This window comes from Camelus dromedarius, chromosome 20 (assembly GCF_036321535.1).
Source record: "Camelus dromedarius isolate mCamDro1 chromosome 20, mCamDro1.pat, whole genome shotgun sequence".
Lineage (NCBI taxonomy): Eukaryota > Metazoa > Chordata > Mammalia > Artiodactyla > Camelidae > Camelus > Camelus dromedarius.
In genome coordinates, this window is record NC_087455.1 from 636,610 (window position 1) to 660,500 (window position 23,891).

Here is a 23,891-nt window from a genome sequence, read left to right on the forward strand (position 1 = left end):
ACGGTTGTCCGCGGCGCCACTTCCGCTACTTCCGGCCCGGGGAGCTTCGGTGGTGCTGACTGGGGAGGGAAAGCTAAGGCCGTCTTGGGTAGGTGCCCCGCGGCTGCTTGGGGCGGAGACCCGCTGGGGTACAGCCCCCAGGTCGCTTCCCCCCGGTTGGTCGTGGGGGCGGTTCCCACGACTCTCAGGGCCCTCCCGTCCCACGTCGCCCTGGCCGCGGCCGGCGCGCGTCTGCGCCCGCACCCAGGGCCCCCGCGGCAGCCGGCGCGCCTTTGCTTCTCCTTCATGCCGGCAGCCTCCTTCGAGATGCTGGGATACGCCAGGCCCGGTCAGAGCAGCGACTGCTGGAATGGAAGCATCGTTTTGTCTCTGAGGGCGTCTGAGTTCCGCGGACATGAACGCATTCGTTTTCCCAAGCTGAGGCACACTTTCTGTTCTCTTGCTTTTCACCGTTTAGTTTCAACATTTGCCCACTTAAAAAACGGACACGTTGTTTATATTGTACATACACATGGTCTTTTTTTTTTTTAACATTTTTTATTGATTTATAATCATTTTACAATGTTGTGTCAAATTCCAGTGTTCAGCACAATTTTTCAGTTATTCATGGACATATACACACTCATTGTCACATTTTTTTCTCTGTGAGTTATCATAACATTTTGTGTATATTTCCCTGTGCTATATACAGTGTAGTCTATTCTACAATTTTGAAATCCCAATCTATCCCTTCCCACCCTCCACCCCCCTGGTAACCACAAGTCTGTATTCTCTGTCTGTAAGTCTATTTCTGTCCTTTATTTACGCTTTGTTTTTCTTTGTTTGTTTGTTTTTGTTTTTGTTTTTTAGATTCCACATATGAGCGATCTCATATGGTATTTTTCTTTCTCTTTCTGGCTTACTTCACTTAGAATGACATTCTCCAGGAGCATCCATGTTGCTGCAAATGGCATTATGTTGTCGGTTTTTATGGCTGAGTAGTATTCCATTGTATAAATATACCACATCTTCTTTATCCAGTCACCTGTTGATGGACATTTAGGCTGTTTCCCACATGGTCATTTTTTTTTTTTACAGCAGTTTTAATTTTCGATGTTGGCCTCGTTCTTCTATCTGCACGCACCCCCACCTGCCTTAGCTTAAGAAATGGTTCTTCCATGTTTTTCTCCATACTCCCAAAATTACATCCAAGGCACACAGATACATGCAGTTGTACATGTACAGCCATATAGTGGCTTTTGGGACTCTGGTTATTTTTAAAAATGGGATTATTTCATACACACTTTTCTGTTTTTTACTCAAAAAATGTCTTTTGAAACCTGTTCGGTTAATCCTGTGGAACTCTAATTAACTTTTTGCTTGATACCCGGGCTGGATGTACCTGGATGTATCCGGCTACTGCTCCATTGAGGACAGTGGGTGTGTGTTCAGGGGCTCAGGGCTTGGAATCCCAGGGTAGGGACTTTGTGGGTGAAGGCTGTAAGTGTGAGAGTTCCTTTTTCCCTCTCACACCAAGAATAAGTGTTGCAGTTTTTTACATAATCATTGCCAGCCGGCAGAGTGTTACTGGCATCTTGCATTTCTGGGCATGGTGTATTCCAGCATCTTATGTCAGTCAAATCCACTGGAATTGCTGATGGGTCTACAGGAGGGAGAAATGAGGGGCTTTCCTCTCCAGGTGCCTCCTGTTTCCAGGTACCTCTGTTTCCTGGTGGTCAAGGTCACCAGCAGGGAGCTTATCCCAGCACCCCCCGCACCCCCTCCCCAGCTGCATTATTCGTTCCCTCTGCAGTGCTTAGGAAGCCAGGTCCCATGTTTCAGGTTTGAATGGACAGGGATGCAACACTCACCAAGAGGAGGCAACATTCACAGGGGCCTAGGAATGGGCACAGGCCAGTGTCCCAGGACGGCCTACATGTGCCATCTTTCAGGTCCTTTCATGCTGTTCCTTTACATCCAGTTCCCACATTGCAATAAAGTGGGTCCCCTTTTTCCATTTAAGAATGAAAATACTGTCACCCTTTTCAGAAAGGGATTGCATAGCATTGTGTGTCAGTTTCTCTCTTGATGCATAGCCTTAGTGCCTTCAAATAACAAAAAAGGAATATTATGTCTCACATTTCTGGGGGTTGCCTGGTTTCAGCTAGGCAGTTTGCACTTAGGACTTTCCTGCTTGTGGTCACTGCAGATGGTGACTGGCGTTGTCTTAAAGGCTTCCTCCCTCAGCATCTTTGGTGGTTGGTGCTGACTCTTGGCCAGGACCACATTTGGGGCTGTGACAGCACACCTGCAAGTGACCTCTCTACCCAGCCGGGCTTCCTTGAAGCATGGCACCAAGGTGACCTCCCAAGATAAGGTGAGTGTGCATGGTGTTTTAAGATCTAGCCTCAGAAGTCATGTAGTGTCACTCCTGCCAGCTTCTATGGGTCAGGGCAGTCACAAAGGTCTGCTAGGCTCAAGGGGAGTGGACATGGTCCAGTCCTTCAATAGGAGCGGTTCAAGGTCAGCCATAAGGAGAACAGATGGGACGGACATGCTGCAGTGGGTTAGGGCCTAAGTCTCCCAGGCATAGCGTCCCCTCCCAGGTGGTAGGCTCCTAGAATACTGGGCAGGAGGGCTGGCGAGCCAGCCACCACGCTGCTGCTACCCAGTCCAAGGCCATCATGGCCACCCTCAATCCCCTCACCCTCAGCTCTTCAGCTGGACTGAGCAGGTTACTGGTTGAGTCACCCAGGCCTTCTTCACTCAGCAGTTTGAAATTCTACTGTTCCTACTCTTACTAGGTCAAGACTGCTGTAGTCCCTGGACACAGGTGGATGCCCCACCAGTGCCCAGCCCTGATGCATAGTTGGTCCTAGAAGCGCAGGATAATAGGATAATGCTGGTCCTGGGCCTAAGGAGCACCCCCCGCCATGTGACTGGGTGGTGGCTGTTCCTTCCAGATCAGTGGAAACCTTACCGTGTCCGCTGTGAGCATCTCTGGTTTAGGGTATGGACCATTCAGGAGGGAGAACCCCTTGGTTCTCTGGCCCTTGTGTTCTAGCCATAGGGCCCACACATGAGTGGATTCAGGCTTTGGGGGCCCAAAGCTTGTAGAAATTTGGGAGCTGTGTTGAGAATTCCCAAGACCATCCCTGGATTCAGTGATATACTAGGACTCACAGAATTCAGCACATGTAATTAATGCTCATAACCAAGATTCAAGGGGAAGGATATTAATCAAAATCAGCAAAGGGAAGACTTGGGGCAAAATCAGAGGAAAGCAGGCGCCAACTTCGAGTCCTCTCCCTGAGAAGTCGCTCAAGACACACTCCGCCCCCAACAACAAGTTGCAACAACGTGTGTGAAGTGCCGGCCACCAGGGCAGCTCACCGGAGACTCGGTGCCCAGGCTTTCATCGGGGCTGGTCGTGCAGGCACCCTCTACTCACGATGTACCCAGACTCCTAGAAGCAGAGCAGGAGTTCAGCATAAACCATGTTTGTCTGTACAAAGAGTTTCGATTCAATGAGCCCCTCTTAATGCGGGATGGGAGGAGCCCTCCTGCAACCTGGGTTCCCAGACACTAGCAGCTCTGCAAACATCTGAAGGAGAGAAGTTGCAGGGCCCTCTTTAGGAAACAAGGTAAAATCATATTCCCAAAATTAAGTTAACAGAGTGAGAAAAGAAGCCTAACATGCAACACAGATGTTTAAAGTTGACAAGTATCACAGAGATCACAAAACACAGGAAACCAATGCAATGTCATGAATTAACTTCCTGAACATTTCTCTAACATGTTTCCCCTATGCTTTTTGGATGCAAAATCTGATGGCCTCTTAAGATGACGACACTTTTATGATGTCATCTATATAAAGAGGGAAGATAATTTAGCTTCTCTAACGTTCAATCAAACTTTATTATTTATAGCTTTGAAAGTTGTTTTCAGGTCACAGTTTCTTTTTCATTTTTATTCAGGTCACAATTTCTTTAGCTAATATCGTGTACATTTTTAGAGTTGTTAAATTTGAGAAAACCTCTATCAAATTTCTTTTACATGTGAGTCCTAAGATTTCAGGGCCTTTGGGGGCTTCTTGTCTGTGACTAATCTTAGATGTTTTTTGAATTGACGACACTCATTAGCCAATTCCATCCACCCAATGTGTGGTGACAATCAGTGTGGGGGTGGGGGTTGTTCCTAGAAGCCATTTCTACACCAGAATGCCAGCAATAGCTTAACCACACCAGGAAGTGCCTGTTCCCACAGAACCTGAACTAAATATACTCCCAACTCGGCTTCCCTGAGTGGGTCTCAGGACGCCCTCTCCCATTCCACATGGGAGGGGAGGAAATGCCTGAAAGCGGGTTGCAGTGGGAAGTGATAGCCTTAATTGACTGTGATTAAATGATTTACTTTTGCAAATCGTACAAAATGTGCAACCCGGGGAACTCTTTGCTGGGGCCCTGGCCTGGAAGGGTCCTGAGCTAAGCCTCAGGGCTTCACAGTGAATATGTCCCTGGACCCTGTGGCCCCTAGAGCAGCACAGATGCATCTCAGCAGTGTCCTATCCTGAGAGGAGTGAGCTGCCAGTTGGCAGAGTAGCAGGGCCTTCAACAGACTGTCACCATTCCATTAGGCTGATGGGAACTTGCTCAGTGAGTCCCAGGGTCACGAGCTCATTGCCGCAGGCCATCAGCTCTAAGATGCGTCCTTGGTGTACAGCCCTGTCCAATGGGAGATCAGGCATTCAGTGAGTCTGAGATTCAGGTGCCGGCAGAGGAACTGCAAGCAGGGAGGGCAAAGCCATGTCCAGAATAGGGGTCAGTTCAGGGAAGAAAAATAACTGTCCCTGGCAGGTGGGCGGGGGTCCGGGGTTGGGTCTCTGCTGCTGCAGGTTGGGTATTTGCAGTGGCAATGGGAGGACCCCTGCAGACCACCACCTGCCACTGCAGCCACTCTTTTCATGGGTCTTCGCATGAGCAAAGCTTTGATGTCTTTGCCAAAAAAGGCCGAAACTTGGGCCCCTTCAAAGGCAGTTACTACTGCCTACCCCTCCCGTGCAGCTGTCACACTCTCCTGTTTCTTTGCAAGTCTCTGTTGAAAACAACATTTTAGATGCTTTATTACAGCAACTCTGGATCGTGATTAGCCTGTCCTTCTTGGGCTTCTTGATCTTGCTGTTTTGTTACTTTATTAGTCCAGTGGCTTGTCGGGGCCCGTTTGGTGAGGTCCGTTCCTCCACAGTGTGCAGCTTCTGCTGTCACTACTCGGTCCCCCCTCCCTCCTAGTGCTTACATTTAAGCCTGGATTCCTCGAAGTGGCATTGGAGTCAACATAGCTTAGGGTTTAGCCACCAACTGAGCCAGTGAGGTGCCATCCTTTGCTGATGAATTAGTGTGCAGTGGGGGGACACTTCCAAGTCTGTCCCATGTCCAGCCAGTGTAGTAGGCTGGAGTATGCCCCAGAAGGTGTCCAGGTCCTGATTCCTAATGGCTGTGGATGTTACCTCATACAGCAAAAGGAACTTTGCAGAAATGATTAAGCTGAGGATCTTGAGAAGGAGAGAGTGTGCTGGAGTATCCAGGTGGGTCCTAACTGTAATCATGAGTATCCTTTTAAGGTGGAAGCAGAGGGATGCTTGGTTACAAAAGAAGGGAAGGAGAGGTGACCTTGGAGGCATACAGCCTCAAGCCAAGGAATGCTGGACGCTGGACGCGGCAAGGAACGAATTCTCCCCTGGAACCTCCAGAAGGAACTATTCTGGCTAACACCTTAGTTTTAGCCCATGAGACTCTGTGGATTTCTGGCCTTTGGAACTGGAAGAGAATAAATGTCTGCTGTTTTAAGCCTTCACGTTTGTGGTCATGTATTTGATCTTTTCCATAATTTTTCACCACTGAGGTCTCCACTGTCATCTGTGACACCACACTCAGTGTCCAGAGAGAGGCAGCCTGCTCAGCCACGCACCCTGGGCAGGGTTTCACCCTGGGCAGGGTCTGGGGGAGCTGGAGGCAGGTGGGAGCCTGCTCCTCCCAGAGTGATGCCCCTGACCCACGGGTGGGTGCCAGGGGGTGGGAGGGGAGGCTTTGTCTTCTGAGCTCATCCTTCCCAGGCCCCCTCTGTCCTGTGGCTGGAGCCAGGGTAAAGGGTGCCCAGTGCTCTTGGCCGTACCCTCTTGGAGCAGAACTGTCACAATGCAGAACTCAGGGTAGGAGGGAGCAGGTTCCCGCTCTTCTTACCAAGACTTATTAGACCTCATGAGTCCATGGTACATGCTCTTTGGCCAGTCCCCAGAGTGAGAGGGTCATTTCCGGAAGTCCTGCTGCTGCCCGGCGTTTCAAGGCCAAGGCTGGCAGAGGAACACTGCCACTTCCACTATTTTTCTGGTCAAAATAAGGCACAAGGTCAGTTCAGAGTCCACAGACTGAGACCTGGACCCACCTGTTGGGGGTGGGCAACAACTGTTGGCAGCCATCTGTGCCCCAGGGGAGGCCACTGCCAGATTCCTCCAGCGAGGAGAAAGGAGCTGCTTCTGCCTGGAAGGGGGCTCATGGGAGTTTGGGAACCCAAGATACAAGTGGATCTGTCCGCAGTTCCCACCCCAGGTCCCAGGGCCGGCTCCACCCTGGGACAGTGCACTTGCCATCTCCTTTGTATCCCAGCTTCTTTCATGATCCTCTCCGGCATTCCCTTCAACACAGGAGGCTGTGCCAGTTTTCTACTGCTGTGTAGTAGGTTGCCACAAACATAGTAGCTTAATGCTACATCTGCTTATTAGCTCAGAGCCCTACAGGTCATGAGTGTGGGCGTGGCATGGGGACGCGGGACTTGAACGACTGTCGATGTGACCTCCTTTCAGCTGAAGAGCTTTCTTTGGTATTTTTTGTAAGGTGGGTCTGCTGGCAACAGGCGCTCTCACTGTTTACCCTGGATTGTCTTTATTTCACCTTGATTTCCAGAAGATCATTTTCCAGGCTGTTGGAATCTTGAGTTTTTAAATGACTTGAGTCTGTCATTCCATTTTCTCCAGGCCTCCCTTGTTTCTGATGAGATGTTAGGTGTTAATTTTATGAGATTCTCTTATATGTGATGGGTTATTTTCATCTTGTGACTCAGGTTTTCTCATCGTCTTTCAATATTTTGGCTATGATGTGTCTGGTCCTGGGGCTCCTCATGTGCCCTGCCTCACGGCCCTCCAGCAATGGAGAATCTTCCTTGAGTGGATCTCTTTTGAGCTTTGCAACCCCTCCTCCAGGAAGAGGCCTGTCCTTCTGTGGGATCACCGGATTCAGCCAGGCTTGCCCAGGATGGTCTCTCTTGCACGTCAGCTGTGCTATGTAACATAACACAACCACGGGTGTACAAGCCATTCTATTCACAGTCCTGCAATTACGCAGGGCAGGGATACCGGGGCGAGATAGAACTCTGCCTGCCACAGTCGCCCTCTGCCCTCCCGGGAGCGTCTGAGTTGGAAGCTAGCTGCCCTAAGCCTGTCATTGTTTGGGGTAAGATCTCTAGCTCTGTCACGAATGCTCTACTCCTAATCCTTAGAATGAGAATTATTTCCTGCAGACAGGAACTGTTAAAATTTTCATTATTTCCATTAAATTAAGTGCGGTTGCTCCCCAGTCCCCTGGAACACTGCTTTCAGAGGGGTCCTCTGACATGCACACAGCACTGGTGAGAACTCTCCACCAGAGGTCACCGTGCCACACGGAAGCAGTCGGGGAAGGGACATGCAAACCCCAGGAGAACCTGCTGGTTACCAAGTGGAAACTGCAGTGAACTGACCCGCAGAAAGGAAACAATAACGTGAAGTAAATAATCATAAGGGAAGAAATGACACAGATTACAGCAACTGCACAGAGCTATCCCTTTGGAAGACAGACTGCATGAAACAAGGAAGCCCTTTACATGTTCTAAAGTATAAACCTAGCTGTAGCCCTTGAGGTGGCTCCCCTATCCCCAGGAATCTGCTGTCCTCAGATGCCTCCTGAGGTCTCCCTGCTGCCTGCCCTATCCTGTTCCCTGAGGTTGGGGCCCTGAATGTGGTGCCTTGTCCAGGGCGCCTGTCCCCCATGTGACAATGACACTCCCTGCCGCCCCCACAGCAGGGCCACTTTTGGCTCCAGGCTCACCGCAACGTGCTGGCTGGCTTACCGCACGCCCCCAGGCTCTGACCCACCTCGGTCTCTGCGGTCCAGCTCCTGCGGCTGCTGGGCCAGAAGCACCCCTCCTGCAGGGCAGCCCAGACATGCCCTCTCCTGACCCCTTCAGATGATGTACTGTGCCTCGTCACCCAGCCCCATAACCTGGCAGGAGTAGGTGGGGTCGCTGCGGCGGGTGGCCAGTGGGTGGGTGGGGATGCCGCCTCTCCCTGCAAGTGCGCTGTGCTCAGCTAGGGTGAAGAAGCTTCTGTCCTTTAAGAGTGGCTTCCTGGAGGGACTCCGGGCCTGGGGCAGGTCTGGGATCCCCTCGTCCTTCAGCCCTCAGGGGGCCAGGGATCAGAGGTGAGGCACTCACGCTCTAGGCTAGGCTCTGCTGGGCCCTGGCTCTGAAGCCCCGGAATGTGGCTGAGGCGCGGGGGTAGAGGCAGCCGCTGACCTCACAATGGCGGGGTCTGCTGTCCCTGGCCAGCCCGCCGGCTGTCAGCAGCTGCCGCCCCCCACTGCCGGGCATGTCCCTCCTCAGCAGCTATGAGGGCCTGCGGCAGGAGATCCAGCGGCTGGCTCAGGAGAACGAAGAGCTGCGGAGGCTGGTGCAGCTCATCCAGGAGAACCAGGAATTGAAGCTGGTGCTCAGGAACCGGGGCAGCAGCCTGGGCTTCTGCAGCTCTGGGCTCCTGGCTGAGATGGCCACTAGCCCCCGGTTGCCCCGGCGCAGGACCATCAAGTTCAAGGATGCTGAAAGAGGTGAGCGTGCCAGGCCCACCAGGGCTCCTCTCAGAGGCCCACAAGCTCCACTCATCCAGCCAAGGCCGTGAAGAGCAGGGGAAAGCCCCTGCTGTCCTGGCCCGTGTCCTGTCCAGTGCTGACAGGTGTATGGAGCAAGGGGGAGAGGCGGGGTGGGGGGTCCCTGAAGGGGTGCAGCAGGGAGAAGGGGATATCGCTGAGAACGTGGCAGAGCCCTGAGGCTGCCCTTCAACCCCCCAGGGCACAGGGGGTGCCGCCTGTCAGTGGGGAGCCCTGTTGCAGCCTAGGGGGGCAGCACCCTCTCCTCCTAGGACCAAGCAGGCTTCAAGGGCCAGCAAGGGTCAAGGAAGCAAGGAAGCAAGGAAGCCTGGGGTGGGATGGGGGCCAGGGCATAGATGGTGCCGTGCCCCTGCCTGTCTGGCCATCTGTCGGCGCCATCCATTAGGTGAAGCAGTCTTCTTCACCTGCTGTTCCTCTGCTTGGGAAGCCCCCTACTCCCCACCGTTCCTTTTCCAGAACCCCTCACAGCTCGCGCCCACCTCAGGCCTGGGCAGGCACACGGGCAGCTTTCTGACCACAGGGAAACAGGCTGGGGAGAGGCAGCCAACCGCCGCTAAGTCGCGGGACTGACCGCGGCCCCTGGCCACCCGGGAGGGTGGTGTGGAGGAGCCCCTGCCCACGGCGCCCACGCGCAGGCCGGGAGTGCGGGGGGGGGGTTCTCCAGGGCGCGCGCCAACCGCCCCCCTTGTCCCCGCCTTGCCCGGCCCATCAATTCCGCCCTCCCCGGTCGCCCCCGCCCTATCCCCCACAGCCGCCTGACGCTGGGGAGCAGTCCGAGCTCGTCTGGGCCGCCTGCTCCTCCCGCCCCGGGACACCTGAGGAGGGTCCCCAGAGCGCCCACGCTCAGCGAGCTCCAGGCCAGCGCAGGGCCGGGCGGCCCGCGGAGCCAAGGCGGGGGGCGGGGCGCGCCGCTGGGAGCGAGCTGGGAACGCCCGCCGACCCCAGGTCCCCCTCCGGCCCCGCCCCGCCGTCCTAGGGGCGTCTCGCGGCCGAGGGAGGGGGCGGCTCCGGGCAGCCCGAGCCTGACGCAACCGGGAGAGCCCGGCGAGCCGGGACCGGTCGTGCGGGGGGGCGGGTCCCGCTTCCGGGCTGGGGGCGGGCACGGGCAGGGCCCGGAGCGAGTGCAACCCGAACAGACGGCGCGCGACCCGGAGCCGACAGGCCAGGTGGGCCCTGCCCCGGGACCCTCCCCTATCCCCTCTCGGCACTCCCGGCCCCGACTCGCCCCCACCAACCGCTCCTTCCTGCCTCCCGGCCGCGGCCGCGCCCGGTCATCTGCGCAGGCTCCGCCCCGTCCCCGTGTCCCTTAAGGCCTCTGCTCCAAGGTCGAGCGATTGGGAAGTGGGCCTTCTGTCACCTGCCCCCCAACCCACGTGCTTCTTGGCGCTTAAAGGGCCCAGAAACCCCAGCGCCAGGGCTCCTGCTGAGTGTCCACTTCCCAAAGATCTGCTCTAGGCCCTGGGTTTCCCCCCAACTCTGGGCACGAGCACTGGGGAATGGGGGGCATTAGGCCCAGCACCCTGGCTTGCCCAGGTCTAGCTCCACCCAGGGCCCCTCCCGGGCCTGGAATCCCCCGTCCCCTCCCCATCCCAGCTCTGCCCAGGGCTGCCCACTTGTGTATGACCGGGCCTCCCTGCTGACCCCCTGTCTCTGTCCAGTTCTCCCAGGACTGCCGGCTGAAGAGTCGCTGCTGGACTCCAGCCCTGTCACCATGGGCGGCCCGGAAGGACGCTTCCATTTTGCCATTGACCGTGGAGGCACCTTCACAGATGTCTTTGCCCAGTGCCCAGGGGGGCATGTGAGGGTCTTGAAGCTGCTCTCAGAAGACCCTGCCAACTATGCAGATGCACCCACGGAGGGCATCCGCCGCATCCTGGAACAGGTAGCCCGGGCAGAGTGGTGGGGCAGGGAGGGGCCTCTGGGCCAGAGGCCTGATGACTGACCATCCGATGACCTGCTGGGGTCCCCAGGAGGGAGGCATGCTGTTGCCGCGGGACCGGCCGCTGGACACCAGTCGTATCGCCAGCATCCGCATGGGCACCACGGTGGCCACCAACGCACTGCTGGAACGGCGAGGGGAGCGGGTGGCCCTGCTGGTGACCCGCGGCTTCCGGGACCTGCTGCACGTGGGCACCCAGGCCCGAGAGGACCTCTTTGACCTGGTGAGCTCGCCCACACCATCAGGCAGCTGACTGTGCAGCTCCCGCTTTCCCCGGGTGCTGTGGCCCCTTGGGGTGTGCAGTCCTTGGAAGGGTTGTGCCAGCCCAAGACCACCAGTTGACAAAGAGGAGGTTCCGGGCACTCGTAGTGGGACACTGCGTCCTCCCAGCCCTGACTGATCACATATTGTCCTGTGCCTATCTGCCGCTGTGCCCTGTCCTGGACCCTGACCCCTCACCCCCGCTGCTGGGTTCTGGGAAGGAGCAGCCCTTGTGGGGGGGGCAGTTGGCTGCACTCAGCTGTCTGGGGGCACCCCACCTGACTGTATCTCCTGGGCCTGTGGACTGGCCTGTGGGGACACATCCCATCGGCTGCATTACCCCACCCACGCAGGACCCCAGCAAGGACCCTCAGGCCTGGGCCTCCTCTGAGCCTCTGCCCACCCCTAGGCTGTGCCCATGCCTGAGATGCTGTATGAAGAGGTACTGGAAGTGGACGAGCGCGTGGTGCTTTATCGAGGGGAGCCGGGTGCTGGTACACCTGTGAAAGGTAGGGTGCGTCGGGTGTTGGGGGATGGAGTGGCAGGCCCTGATGGGCCTTTGACCGGCAGCGGTGGGCTTCCCTCCTGGCAGGCCGCACAGGGGATCTGCTGGAGGTGCAGCAGCCTGTGGACCTGGGAGCTCTGCGCGGAAAGCTGGAGGGGCTTCTGTCCCGAGGCATCCGCAGCCTGGCCGTGGTGCTCATGCACTCCTACACGTGAGCGTGGGCCGGCCGGGGTGCAGGCAGGGGCGGGGGACTGTGGGCGGAAGGCTCAGCGACAGACACTCGGGCATCATCGCAGGTGGGCCCAGCACGAACAGCAAGTGGGCACACTGGCCCGGGAGCTGGGCTTCACACACGTGTCACTGTCCTCGGAGGCCATGCCCATGGTGCGCATTGTGCCCCGGGGGCACACAGCCTGCGCCGACGCCTACCTCACTCCCACCATCCAGCGCTATGTGCAGGGCTTCCGCTGTGGCTTTCAGGGTCAGCTCAAGGTGAGGCCCCCTGCCTGTCCGCTCCCCACCACCGCGCCCAGCGCCTGCCCCGTCCCTCACTGCCCCTGTCTGTCCGCAGGATGTGCAGGTGCTGTTCATGCGCTCAGATGGTGGCCTGGCACCCCTGGACTCCTTCAGCGGCTCCCGTGCTGTGCTTTCGGGCCCCGCTGGTGGGGTGGTTGGTTACTCAGCCACCACCTATCGGGTGGAGGGCGGCCAGCCTGTCATTGGCTTTGACATGGGAGGTATGAGGGCCTAAGGGTGGATCTGGGGGAGCCCCCGTTGCCAGACTGGGCATCATCGGGGCCAGGTCTGTGGGATGACTCCTTACCTGCCCCCCACCAGGCACATCCACCGACGTGAGCCGCTATGCTGGGGAATTTGAGCACGTCTTCGAGGCCAGCACTGCTGGCGTCACCCTCCAGGCCCCCCAGCTGGACATCAACACAGTGGCAGCCGGTGGAGGGTCCCGCCTCTTCTTCAGGTCAGCCCCACCCCAACCTGGGTGGGACCCCCGGCCTTGCCTGCCAACCTGCCTCCAATTCCAGTTCCCCCTCTCCAAAGGTCGGGCCTCTTCGTGGTGGGGCCTGAGTCTGCAGGAGCCCACCCTGGCCCCGCCTGCTACCGCAAAGGTAAGAGGTGGCATATGTGCTGCCAAGCCCTTTCCTGTGCTGCCCCAGCCCACCTACCCCTTTAGCCCCACCCCTACTGCCCACTCCCAGTGTCCACCCACAGCCCGCAGCGCCCACACTGTGCACACCTCCCAGGAGGCCCTGTAACAGTGACGGATGCTAATTTGGTCCTGGGTCGCCTGCTGCCTGCTTCCTTCCCCTGCATCTTTGGGCCTGGAGAGGACCAACCACTGTCCCCGGAGGCCTCCCGAAAGGCCCTGGAGGCTGTGGCCACTGAGGTCAACAGCTTCCTGACCAATGGGCCTTGTCCGGCCTCCCTGCTGAGCCTGGAGGAGGTGGCCATAGGGTTTGTGCGTGTGGCCAACGAGGCCATGTGCCGGCCCATCCGTGCGCTCACGCAAGTATGCCCTCACTCCGAGGGGGTGGGAGCCGGGCAGGGTAGGGCAGGCCACTGACCCTCTTCTGGTTCCCCAGGCACGAGGCCATGACCCGTCGGCGCATGTGCTGGCTTGCTTTGGGGGAGCTGGTGGGCAGCATGCATGTGCCATCGCTCGGGCCCTGGGCATGGACACTGTGCACATTCACAGGTGTGTCTGGGTGTGGTACACGTGTCCTGGCATGGGGGACCATCTTTGGGAGGTACCCCTACCCTGTCGCTGGGTGGTCCCTGTCCCTGCAGGCATAGCGGGCTGCTGTCTGCACTGGGGCTGGCCCTGGCAGACGTGGTACACGAGGCACAGGAGCCCTGCTCCCTGTCCTATGCTCCTGAGACCTTCGTGCAGCTGGACCAGAGGCTGAGCCGCCTGGAGGAGCAGTGTGTGGATGCCCTGCGGGCCCAGGGCTTCCCCAGGTGGGGTTCTGGGGGCCTGCAGCATCCTAGCCACCTCACTTGGTGCCTAGGCCCCTCGGGCAGCAGTCAGGGAGGGCTGGACTCCGAGTACTGGAGGAAGCAGGCAGGCATCCTTGAGGGGCACCCCGTGCAAGTGCCTGGCTCTCCCACTGCTGCAGGTCCCAGATTAGCACTGAGAGCTTCCTGCACCTGCGCTACCAGGGCACCGACTGCGCCCTGATGGTGTCGGCCCACCAGCACCCAGCCACTGCGCGCTCACCCAGAGCTGGCGACTTTGGGGCAGCCTTCGTGGAGAGGTATGTGAGCTCTGCATCCTGGGAGCCCTGGTGGGTGGTCTGCTGGCCTGGCCTCCTGGTTCTGATGGCTCCCTCGGGGCTGATGGCTGTGCAGGTACATGAGGGAGTTTGGCTTCATCATCCCTGAGCGGCCGGTGGTCGTGGACGATGTGCGGGTGAGGGGCACCGGTCACAGTGGCCTTTGCCTCGAGAACGTCCCGAAAGCCCAGAGTGGGCCCCCCCGGGTAGACAAGGTTGGTGGTCCTGCCTATGCCTGTCTACCCACTCCCACTGGGATATGGTGACAGGTGTGGATGGGGAGACCCCGGGAGAGTGCTGGACCTGGGAACCTTGCTCACCCCTCACATCCTCCTCAGATGACCCAGTGCTTCTTTGAGGGGGGCTACCAGGAGACCCCCGTGTACCTGCTGGGAGAGCTGGGCTATGGGCACAAGCTTCAGGGGCCCTGCCTCATCATTGACAGCAACAGGTGCGTGAGGGCTGGGCCAGAGCTGCGGGCCCGGGCGGGCTGCGGCCCCGGCGGAGTTCTCTGGCCCCAGGCTGCGGGAGTCTGAAAGACTCTGGGATCCCTTCATGCTTGGGGTGTTCCTTTGCCTGGGGATGTGGGCCTCTGGTTGGAAGGGGGTACGACCTGGCCCCTCCAGCCCCTCTGCTCCCCTGCCCCCAGTACCATCCTGGTGGAGCCAGGCTGCCAGGCAGAGGTGACTGAGATGGGGGACATCCGCATCTCCGTGGGGGCTGAGGCCCCCAGTGTGGTGGGTGCCCAGCTTGACCCTATCCATCTGTCCGTCTTCTCCCACCGCTTCATGAGCATCGCCGGTGAGTGGCTGCCCCTGTTCCACCCCACCGCCCGGCTCCCTGTAATCTCGGACAGAGGTGCCTGGCAGGGGGTTCCAGAGAGAAAGTGTGACCTGGGGAAGGGGCAGAAGCAGAATCCCTGCTGGGACAGGGCAGGCAGTGTGGCCCTGGCCCTGGCCCTGGATGGCACAGCCCCACTGCACCTGCCGGCCGTGGGCAGGGTGGGTGCTTTTCTTTACCAGCACCATGTGGTCTGGGATTGCCACTCTGTGGACTGAAACAGGCACTGCACAGTGACCTCGGGGCCAGGGTCAGGCTGCGTGCCTTCTGGGACCCCAAAGCCTGTGCCTTGGCACCAGGTCCTTGATGAACTAGGCCCGGCAGAGAGTTGATGGGGGGCGCCGGGTTCTTGCTAGGGCTCCAGGCAGGGGTGAGGAGGGAGGGAGAGGGTGCAGTTGACATAAGCAAAACATGACCTGGTCATGGCCCTGCTGTGTCAAGGTGGGCCATCACCACCTTTGCTTCTGGGTCTGGGACTCAGAGGCCTTGAAGGCGGTGGTCCTGCCTCTCCATATCCCAGAGTTATGCTATGGGTGCGGTGGGGCCAGTGGGCACCTGGTCACTCTGTCCCCCCAGAGCAGATGGGCCGAATCCTGCAGCGCACAGCCATCTCCACCAACATCAAGGAGCGCCTGGACTTCTCCTGCGCCCTCTTCGGGCCGGACGGGGGCCTGGTCTCCAACGCCCCTCACATCCCTGTGCACCTGGGTGCCATGCAGGAGACAGTGCAGTTCCAGGTTCGGCGGGTCCCTCTCCCTGCCCTCCTGAGCCCTGTGCCCCACTCCCTCCCCACTCTGCACCTGTCTCCTGGCTTCAGATCCAGCACCTGGGGGCCGATCTCCACCCCGGTGACGTGCTGCTGAGCAACCACCCCAGCGCTGGGGGCAGCCACCTGCCGGACCTGACTGTCATCACGCCAGTGAGTGTCGCTGCCCAGGTATCTTTGGTGGTGGGGCTGCCACCACAGCTGACTGTTCTCAACCCCTAGGTGTTCTGGCCGGGTCAGACTCGGCCTGTGTTCTACGTGGCCAGCCGTGGGCACCATGCGGACATCGGGGGCATCACACCAGGCTCCATGCCCCCCAACTCCACCACCCTGCAGCAGGAGGGCGCCGTCTTTCTGTCCTTCAAACTCGTCCAGGGGGGTGTCTTCCAGGAGGAGGGTGAGCGGGAGTGGGGCTGGGGTGGGGCAGGGTGGAATTCAGTGGGATAGCACACATGGCTGCTTCCTGTAGCCAGGCTGGACAGCTATTGGGATGCAGCCCACTGGCCGAGGCCTGCCTCCGGGCTCGGGGAGCCAGGTGGTGACCGCACAGCGTGGCTGCAGACCCTCTCTCAGAGATAATCAGAGGAGCTGAGATGAGTTCTGCCTGTGCCCAGAAAGGCCTCAGTGGTTCTGGAGGTGGGGCGGGGTGGCCAGGATATCTCAGGCACTGGGTGCAGGAGGGGAGGAGCCTGTCTTAAGGTGGGCAGCTGCTTGTATTGGTAACGTGCACTGGGTTTGCACTGGGTCTGGGGACGTCAGAGAGCTGGTGGCGCCAGGGCCCAGGGGCTGCAGGCCCTTGGAGAGCTTTCCTGAGCTTGGGTCCATCACTGGGCAGGGAGCAGTGGAGCAGCGGTGAAGGGCCACAGCCGGGCCTGAGTTGGTAGCCTGTGTACCCTGAGCATCCCCTGCCTACGTGCCTGCAGGCCAGGCCCCGGAGCGGGCTGGGGGCAGCTGCAGCCGAGTCTCAGGTTGGGAAGCAGGCATCAGGGTGGGGACTGCTGATTTTGGGGTCATGGTTGGTATCTGGTGGGATTTGGGTGTGGGGTAAGGAATCAAGTTTGGAAAGCTGCAGGTTCTGGCACTGCAGCTGCAAGGAAGATAGGACAGAAGCTGCAGGGACAGCGGGAAGTGCAGAGCTGCTCTGAGGCCACAGGGGTTGGGAGCCTGGGGGGCAGCCAGGGTGAGGACAAGTGATGCAGGTGGGGTGGAAGGTGGGGTAACAGAGCCATGCGTTGCTGTGGCTGCTGAGGACACAAGCAGAGGGACCTAGGCCTGGCTGCTTCCTTGGCCAGTGTTGGGTGGGGGCAGGGATCCCTGAGGAACAGGTGCAGGCATATGGCAGAGAACCCAGTGGCCAGGGAGCCTCAAAGAGGACCATGACCCAGACTCAGGAGGGCAGAGCTCCAAAAGCAGGGAGTGTGGTCTTTGGGGCCAGGACCTGGACTGCTTGCCAGAGGGTGGAGTGGAGGCCTTGTCCAGACTTGCTGGGGGTGGCACAGGCGGCCACACTGATGCTCTTTCAAATCAATCCGCTGCTGGGGACAGTGAGAGTGGGGAGGGTCAAGGGAAGTGGTTTTTCTCCTGGGAGAGGAGGGGATGCCCAGAAAAGGCAGGAGGGAGTGATGGGGAGGGGAGGGCAGGAGGAATGGAGAAAGGAGGAGAGTTTGCTTGAGGGAACCTGCCCCCCTGCCCCCCTGCCCCCTGCCCCTGCTCTAGGCACCTCTAGCCCCTGTGAGGTCAGATGCAAAGCTGCTCGTCCAGGCCTAGGGTCCCCTGGGGGACTGGGGTGTGGGAAGGAGAAGGTACAGCAGATGAGGGAGAAGCTGGGGGCTCAGGGGGCACTGGAGGAGTCAGCAGGGTTGTGAGGAGCCAGTGATGGGCCCACATGTGGTGCCCAGCAGAGGTACAGCAGGCATGGAGCAGGGCACCAGGTGGCCCTGGGGCTTGGAGAATGGCTCAGTGGTGACCCCTCCATTCAGCGGTGATTGAAGCCCTGCGGGCACCAGGCAAGATTCCAGGCTGCAGTGGCACACGGAACCTGCATGACAACCTGTCAGATCTCCGTGCCCAGGTGGCTGCAAACCAGAAGGGCATCCAGCTGGTGGGCGAGCTCATCGGGCAGTACGGCCTGGATGTGGTGCAGGCCTACATGGGCCACATTCAGGTGGGCCTGGGGCAGGAGCCTGGGGGCAGCTGTGTGCCTACCCCAGGCTGGTGGGCGGAGAGGGAGGGACCACCTGACCTACCGGAAGGTGGTGTGGCTGTTGCTGAATGTACTCTCTGCCAGGCAAATGCTGAGCTAGCTGTGCGAGACATGCTGCGGGCCTTTGGAACCTCGCGCCAGGCCCGGGGCCTGCCCCTGGAGGTGTGTGCAGAGGACCACATGGACGATGGTTCCCCCATCCGACTCCGCGTGCAGATCAACTTGAGTAAGGTCAGTCTTGGAAGCGGGACCTCCTGAGGCCTCAGGGCCATGGCCACCTGGCTGCTGACCACCTCTCCCCTCTCCCTGGGCTGGCAGGGCAGTGCAGTGTTTGACTTCAGCGGCACTGGGCCCGAGGTGTTTGGCAACCTCAACGCGCCGCGGGCCATCACGCTGTCCGCCCTCATCTACTGCCTCCGCTGCCTGGTGGGCCGCGACATCCCACTCAACCAGGTGCGCAGGGGTGTGCATTGTGCCAGGACAGAGGTCCGCCCCAAGAACCGGGTCACCCTGAGTGAGTCTGAGGGCTAAGTTGACCCCCAAACCAACTAATCCTGCTGATGCGAGTTGTGGGGCACCATGTTCCTCCTAGCTGTTCTGGAGAGTTGGCGCCTCTCCCCACAGGGCTGCCTGGTGCCGGTGCGTGTTGTCATTCCTAGAGGCTCCATCCTGGACCCGTCCCCAGAGGCAGCCGTGGTGGGCGGCAACGTGCTCACGTCGCAGCGCGTGGTAGACGTCATCTTGGGGGCCTTTGGAGCCTGTGCGGCCTCCCAGGTGTGGCGGGGCGGGCGGATGGGTGCAGCTCTGGAGCTGCTGGGGGCCGGGAGGGCTGTGGGCTGGCCGGCAGGGAGGGGAGTGCAGCAGCCACTTGCCTCTACCAGGGCTGCATGAACAACGTGACCTTGGGCAATGCCCACATGGGCTACTACGAGACAGTGGCGGGAGGCGCGGGCGCAGGCCCTGGCTGGCACGGGCGCAGCGGTGTGCACAGCCACATGACCAACACACGCATCACCGACCCCGAGATCCTAGAGAGCAGGCGAGTGGTGGGGGAGGGGTGGCGCTGAGGACCAGGGCCTGGCGTGAAGCCCGGGCTGGTCAGGCAGCACTGAGCCCCAGGCCTGCGCAGGTACCCGGTCATCCTGCGCCGCTTCGAGCTGAGACTGGGGTCCGGGGGCCGTGGCCGCTTCCGGGGTGGCGATGGTGTTGTCCGAGAGCTGCTCTTTCGTGAGGAGATGCTGTTGTCAGTGCTGACCGAGCGTCGTGCGTTCCAGCCTTATGGCCTCCTGGGTGAGTGGCTCTCTTCCCCTCCCTCAGCCCGGCTGGGTCTGGTCTGTTCCCTACCCACCCCCTGTTCCATCTTCCCCCCTCCCCCATCTCCCCACCAACCCTCCATCCCCCATGTCTTTCACTTCCTTGCCTCCTGGGCGACCCCCCCACCTCTTCCCAAAGGGGGTGAGCCAGGTGCCCGTGGCCTTAACTTGCTGATCCGAAAGGATGGCCGGACCGTGAATCTGGGTGGAAAGACCTCTGTGCCTGTGTACCCGGGGGTAAGATTGCGGCCTGGCTTGACCCCCTCCACCCCAGCGGCCCTCATCCCAGAGACTGAACAAGTTACAAAAATAACCAGAGAATGAGTTTAATTTGATTCCTGAAGAATAGGGGGCCGTGAGCCAGGTCTCTGCGGTCTAAGCTGCTGCTATGGATGTGCTACCCCAGTGGGGATGGGACCAAAGTGGGAGGCGGGGTGGAGCCCATACTGTCGCTGAACCGGCCCTCTCCCCAACAGGACGTGTTCTGCCTCCAAACACCGGGTGGCGGGGGCTTTGGGGACCCAGAGGACCCCGCCCCACCACCAGGATCGCCCTCGCAGCCTCGAGCCTTCCCCAAGCGGGGCAGCATCTATGAGTACCGCAGGGCCCAGGAGGCTGTGTGAAGAAGGGCCCACACAATAAAGACCCCTTAAGGTGCCCAGTTCCCACGGCGACCAGCCAGGCTCACATTCTGTGTCCCTGTTTGTCTTTCCATCTGTCCTGGCACCTGTCTCCTGTGTGCCTGCCTTAGGAGGGCATGGAAATGCGGAGCCAAAGTCCCACCGCCAGGTGGTCCATGAGCCCCGCTAGGGCGGTGCTGAATGTCACCTGTTCCACCTCCTAGGGGCAGGAGTCAGGTTGAGGAGTCACCCCAGTGCCAGGGGCCCAGCACTCTGAGCTCTGGCACTTACTGGGCTCAGGCCTCAGGACACTCCTCTGTAGGTGATGTAGTCCAGATGCCGGCCGCGCCAGGGCTTAGCTCTGCGGCCTCCCCTGGGAGGGCCTGCCAGGTAGCGGCGGCGCCCTTCCTCCTGCTCCAGGGCCCTAAGGAGAGGCAGTGTCACCAATGCCAGGGCAGTCCTTCCGGGCAGTGCTCCAGGTCGCCACTCACCTCCGCAGCATCTCTGGGGAGAAGGCCACTGAGTGGTGCAGCTTGGAGGTTCTCAGCAACGTTCCTTGGGAGGGCGAGGAAGGGTGGTATCAGTGGGAGTCTCGGCGAGCCCTCTCAAGGTCCACCTGCCCCCACCCCAGGCACGGTACCCAGGGCCCAGGGCTGCTCCTGACGTGTGCCCAGCCTGCAGGGATCCTGGAAGCGGCTGAAAAGATGGTGCTGTTGCTCTTGTGCGTGGTCTGCAGAGAGGCCAGCGCTCAGTGGTCAGGGCCAGGACACCCGGTCCACCCCGCTGCAGCCTCCTGTCACCTAGCAAGCAGTTGTCAAAGTTCAGGTCACCCAAGAGCATGCTGAAGGCCACGGCCTTGTCACTCTGGCGGCTCTCAGCCGCGAACTGTTCGGCCCAGTCCAGCAGCAGCGTCAGCTGTTTGCAGCGCAAGAGCCCGTCCTCTGTTGGGGAGCAGGGAAGGGGCACCAGGAGGGAAGGAAGGCTCAGTCCTAGGTGCCATTCTGTATCCTGCACACCCAGTTTAACCCCCACCCCCGCCTTTCCTCGCCCCTCCTGGTCCTGATCTGTGAGCCCACCCAGGCACTTGAAGGGCTTGGCGGTGTCTGGGCAGTGAACAAACGTAGGGGGAGCGGAAGTGTAGCCAAGAATTAGGACCTGCCGCCGCCACGCGGGGGAAGGGGGTTCGGGGGCAGCCTGCCCACGAGCCTACGAGCCAGCTAACCAGGCTCACCACTCCGCGCATGAAGGTGCGTGCAGTGCAGGAAGCCCACGATGCTGCGCCCATTCAGGATGCCTAGCTGCGCCTGCAACACCACGGACAGACGGAGCAACCTTCGCACTTTGGACCCCATGCCCCGCCCACTCCCTGGCCGGGAGCGTGGCGGCTGGTGGGCGGGTACCTGTGCGGAAAGTAGTCCTTTGGAGGCCAGCGCGTACTCGCGACACGCTTGGGGGAAGGACCGGAAGGCGGCGCGCAGCAGAGGATAGCGTGAGGCCAGCAGCAGCCCGCTGCCCAGCAGCTTGAGACGCAGCCCGGGCTGCAGGCCGAATGTGCCCACGTCGTACAACACCCGGCCCAAACTGGGTGCCAGGCGTCTCACCAGGCGTTGCTCTGCGCGCAGATCGAACACCTCCTGCAGGCACACGAAGTCCAGACTCGCTGGCATGACACCTATCAGCACCCCTCACGGCATACCCTGCACTGGCGGACCACAGCCTGCAACCCCATAGCGAGAACGCCGCAGGCCGGCGAGCAGCGCGGCGCCCATGGCCTCGGCCCGCTGCTGGCTGTGCTGCAAGTTGCTGAAGCACGCCAAACCGTCGGGGAGCAGGCACACGTTGGCCCTGAGGAAGCTGAAGCAGCGCGAGGGCTCAGCTGAGGGGCGCCAGGGCGCGGGGCGCGCCCAGCTCTGGGGAGGGAGCTGGTAGCAGAAGGGGCGGCGCCAGGCTTGCAGCAGCAGCCAGAGCAGCAGGCCTGGCAAGGCCAGAGGCAGGCCGATGAGAAACAGCAGCAGCAGCAGCAGCAGCAGCAGCAGCAGCAGCAGCACCGCTCCAATGCCCGCCGCTATGCTCAGCCACGGGCCGCTCGGGCGCGCGGCCGGCACCCAGTAGCCCAGCAGGTGGTCCAGGGCCCAACAGGCTGGGAAAAGTAGCGCGCGGGCCAGGCGGTGGAGAGCCTGCAGCACAGGGTGCGGGAAGGGCGAGGGCCGTAGGGCGCAGGGCATTGGGGGCCAGTCGCGCAGGGATTGCATGGCGCACGGGGCTCGTTGGCAGCTGCGCTCTCTGACAACTCATTAGTTTCCAGCGTGCGAGTCGACTCGTTCGTGCGTTCGCGGGAGCTGCAGGGGGGGTCACAGGGTTCAAGGCCAGGTGGCACAACCTGTGCGCGGGGCCAGGAAGGCGCTGTGCCCCGCGACCTTGGGGATGCGGGCGCAGGCGTAGCCGGACGCGTGGGCGAAGCCGCCCTCTCCTCACCCGCGTGGAATCTCGGCGGCGGCGGTTGGAGAGAAGAGAGGAAGCGAAAGGGACCCTGGCCTCGCAGTCCCGCCCCAGATCCTCCTCACCCTGCCCTCCCCTGAAGGCCGGGGACAGAACCCGCAGACCCGTCAGATGAGAGCCGCTACAGGGGTGCAACCCTCACCAGGTGAAGGATCTCAATTTTTAGTGCAGGCAGGCGCAGCGATGGGGATGGGAGTGCGGTACCCGCTGCGTCCTGCTTTCTTACTCCTCCCACAAGTCAGCGTGGAATTGACCGGGCTGTCGTGCTGCCCAGACTACAGGATCTGCCCCAACCCGACCCGTTTCCCCGGGGAACCAGGAGGTCCAGCACCGGAGTATGAAGACACGCCCCCAGATGCGGGGCGGATTCGGAGTGGTCTAACTGGCCACTGGCTCAGCACCCCTCAGAGCCCACAGTGGAGGCGGCTGTGGGACCCTACCCCAGGAAGTTAACAATCTGGGGGGAAGGGACCGTTGGTTGGGCCCTGTGCAGCCCGTCGTCGGGGCCACTGGGGCACGTGAGCGGGATGGAAGCCAGCTCCCCGTCCGCGGAGCCCTCGTGCACCCACTCTGTTGGACCAATCTACCTCCGACTCCCTCGGGCGCTGCTCTACCCTCCCGCCCCGTTCTAACCCAAGCTGTGAACCAGTCTCTACATCTCTGAAAGTTGTCTCTTAAATTGCCTGTGGTTTGGGTCAGGGCTGCCTTTCACGCCTACTGACATGGAGGAGGAGGGGCTTCTGCTTTCCCTACAGCCCCCAATTTTCCAGAAATCTCTGATCCCTTTTAGAAGTCAAGATCTGATGCTGGGTCTGCTCACTGCACTGGTCTGTCTCGCTGCTAAGCCTTCTCAGCAGACAGTGCTAGATCTGTGTCTGTAGATCACGTAACTAGTACCTATGGGTAGAGGATCCCTTCCCTGCTTTCCCCAGGGGTCTGGCTTCATGTCCTGAAGTCTCAGGCCTGGAAGCTGGGAGAGCAAGGAGGCCAGGAGGCAGGGAGCTCTGGGGCCAGAGTGCCCCAGCACATGCCCTACACCCCTCTCCTTCTCTGCACCCCTCTCTGGTTGCTGACATGATTCCCTTGTTTGAACCCAGACCCTGGGGGGCTCCTCTGTTCTCTTGGGATCCTCTGGCTGGTGGTAGAGGTGCTTCGGGAGGCTCCTTGCCTGGGGTCCTCAAATCCACCCCGCCAGCCTCCTCCCCTTCTTCAGGTGGGCCTCTCTTCTCCCCTTTGTGGGCCAGAGGCCACTCTTTGGGCTCCCCCACCCTGTTTTTCTCTCCACAAGCACATCCTCAAAGCTGGCCATCCTTCCACACCCCTTAGCTTCCTGCACCATCCACAAGCATGTCTCTCCATCTGAGTCTATAGGTTACCTCCCCGTGTCCCACCCTTCCCCCATTCCACCTCTCCACTGCTCTGTTCTGCTTCCCATCCTGCCTGTGCTCCTCAGCTGGGACCTCAGGGGGTGAGTCTGCCCTTGCCAGTTCTGAGTCTCCCACTCTGGGTCTCAGGAAGCTTTGGAGCTGGTCCCTTCCTATGGGTGCATTTGGAAGGGACCCCATCTCCCTGGGCCGCCCTGTGCCCAGGTCTGAGTAAGCCTACTCTCTCCTGACTTCTCTCCTGCTGATGTCCTCCTGCTCTCAGGGTCCAGAAGCACTTGTCCCCAGCCTCCTTGTCCCTGCCTAGTACAGAGGTGGGGACTC

The 23,891-nt window shown here is 60.0% G+C and overlaps 2 protein-coding genes and 2 long non-coding RNA genes across 5 annotated transcripts; 2 read left to right on the forward strand and 2 right to left on the reverse strand.

Annotated features, from left to right (window-relative positions):
• The first annotated feature begins 14 nt into the window (after positions 1-14).
• On the forward strand, positions 15-5,832 carry LOC105105010 (uncharacterized). The gene is made up of 3 exons (XR_004132636.2): positions 15-88; positions 2,189-2,356; positions 5,600-5,832. It is a non-coding gene; the product is annotated as an uncharacterized LOC105105010 (long non-coding RNA).
• Positions 3,162-10,297, reverse strand: LOC135318704 (uncharacterized). Its single transcript, XR_010376983.1, has 2 exons — positions 10,187-10,297; positions 3,162-3,445 (listed from the first exon to the last, which is right to left on the reverse strand). It is a non-coding gene; the product is annotated as an uncharacterized LOC135318704 (long non-coding RNA).
• On the forward strand, positions 10,010-19,755 carry OPLAH (5-oxoprolinase, ATP-hydrolysing). Of its 2 annotated transcripts, none has more exons than XM_031439850.2 (27): positions 10,010-10,117; positions 10,610-10,833; positions 10,922-11,113; positions 11,561-11,660; positions 11,744-11,867; positions 11,953-12,148; positions 12,228-12,393; positions 12,494-12,632; positions 12,713-12,780; positions 12,916-13,181; positions 13,255-13,367; positions 13,460-13,630; positions 13,789-13,926; positions 14,021-14,159; positions 14,283-14,395; positions 14,594-14,745; positions 15,361-15,521; positions 15,602-15,703; positions 15,773-15,947; positions 17,530-17,714; positions 17,838-17,984; positions 18,072-18,206; positions 18,378-18,527; positions 18,635-18,792; positions 18,883-19,043; positions 19,206-19,303; positions 19,543-19,755. In XM_031439850.2, exons 2-27 carry the CDS (start codon positions 10,663-10,665, stop codon positions 19,687-19,689), a joined length of 3,867 nt encoding a protein of 1,288 aa, XP_031295710.1. In that variant the 5' UTR covers positions 10,010-10,117; positions 10,610-10,662; the 3' UTR covers positions 19,690-19,755. The 2 variants fall into 2 exon arrangements, with proteins under 2 accessions (XP_031295710.1, XP_064332797.1); XM_064476727.1 differs by having other exon boundaries at positions 15,791-15,947.
• LOC105105026 (sphingomyelin phosphodiesterase 5) lies at positions 19,377-21,952 on the reverse strand. Its single transcript, XM_031439966.2, is given in 7 exon segments — positions 19,377-19,906; positions 19,978-20,110; positions 20,178-20,241; positions 20,327-20,416; positions 20,487-20,627; positions 20,918-20,990; positions 21,087-21,952. Coding segments are annotated over 7 exon segments (1,446 nt in total). The 5' UTR covers positions 21,939-21,952; the 3' UTR covers positions 19,377-19,813.
• Positions 21,953-23,891: the final 1,939 nt, after the last annotated feature.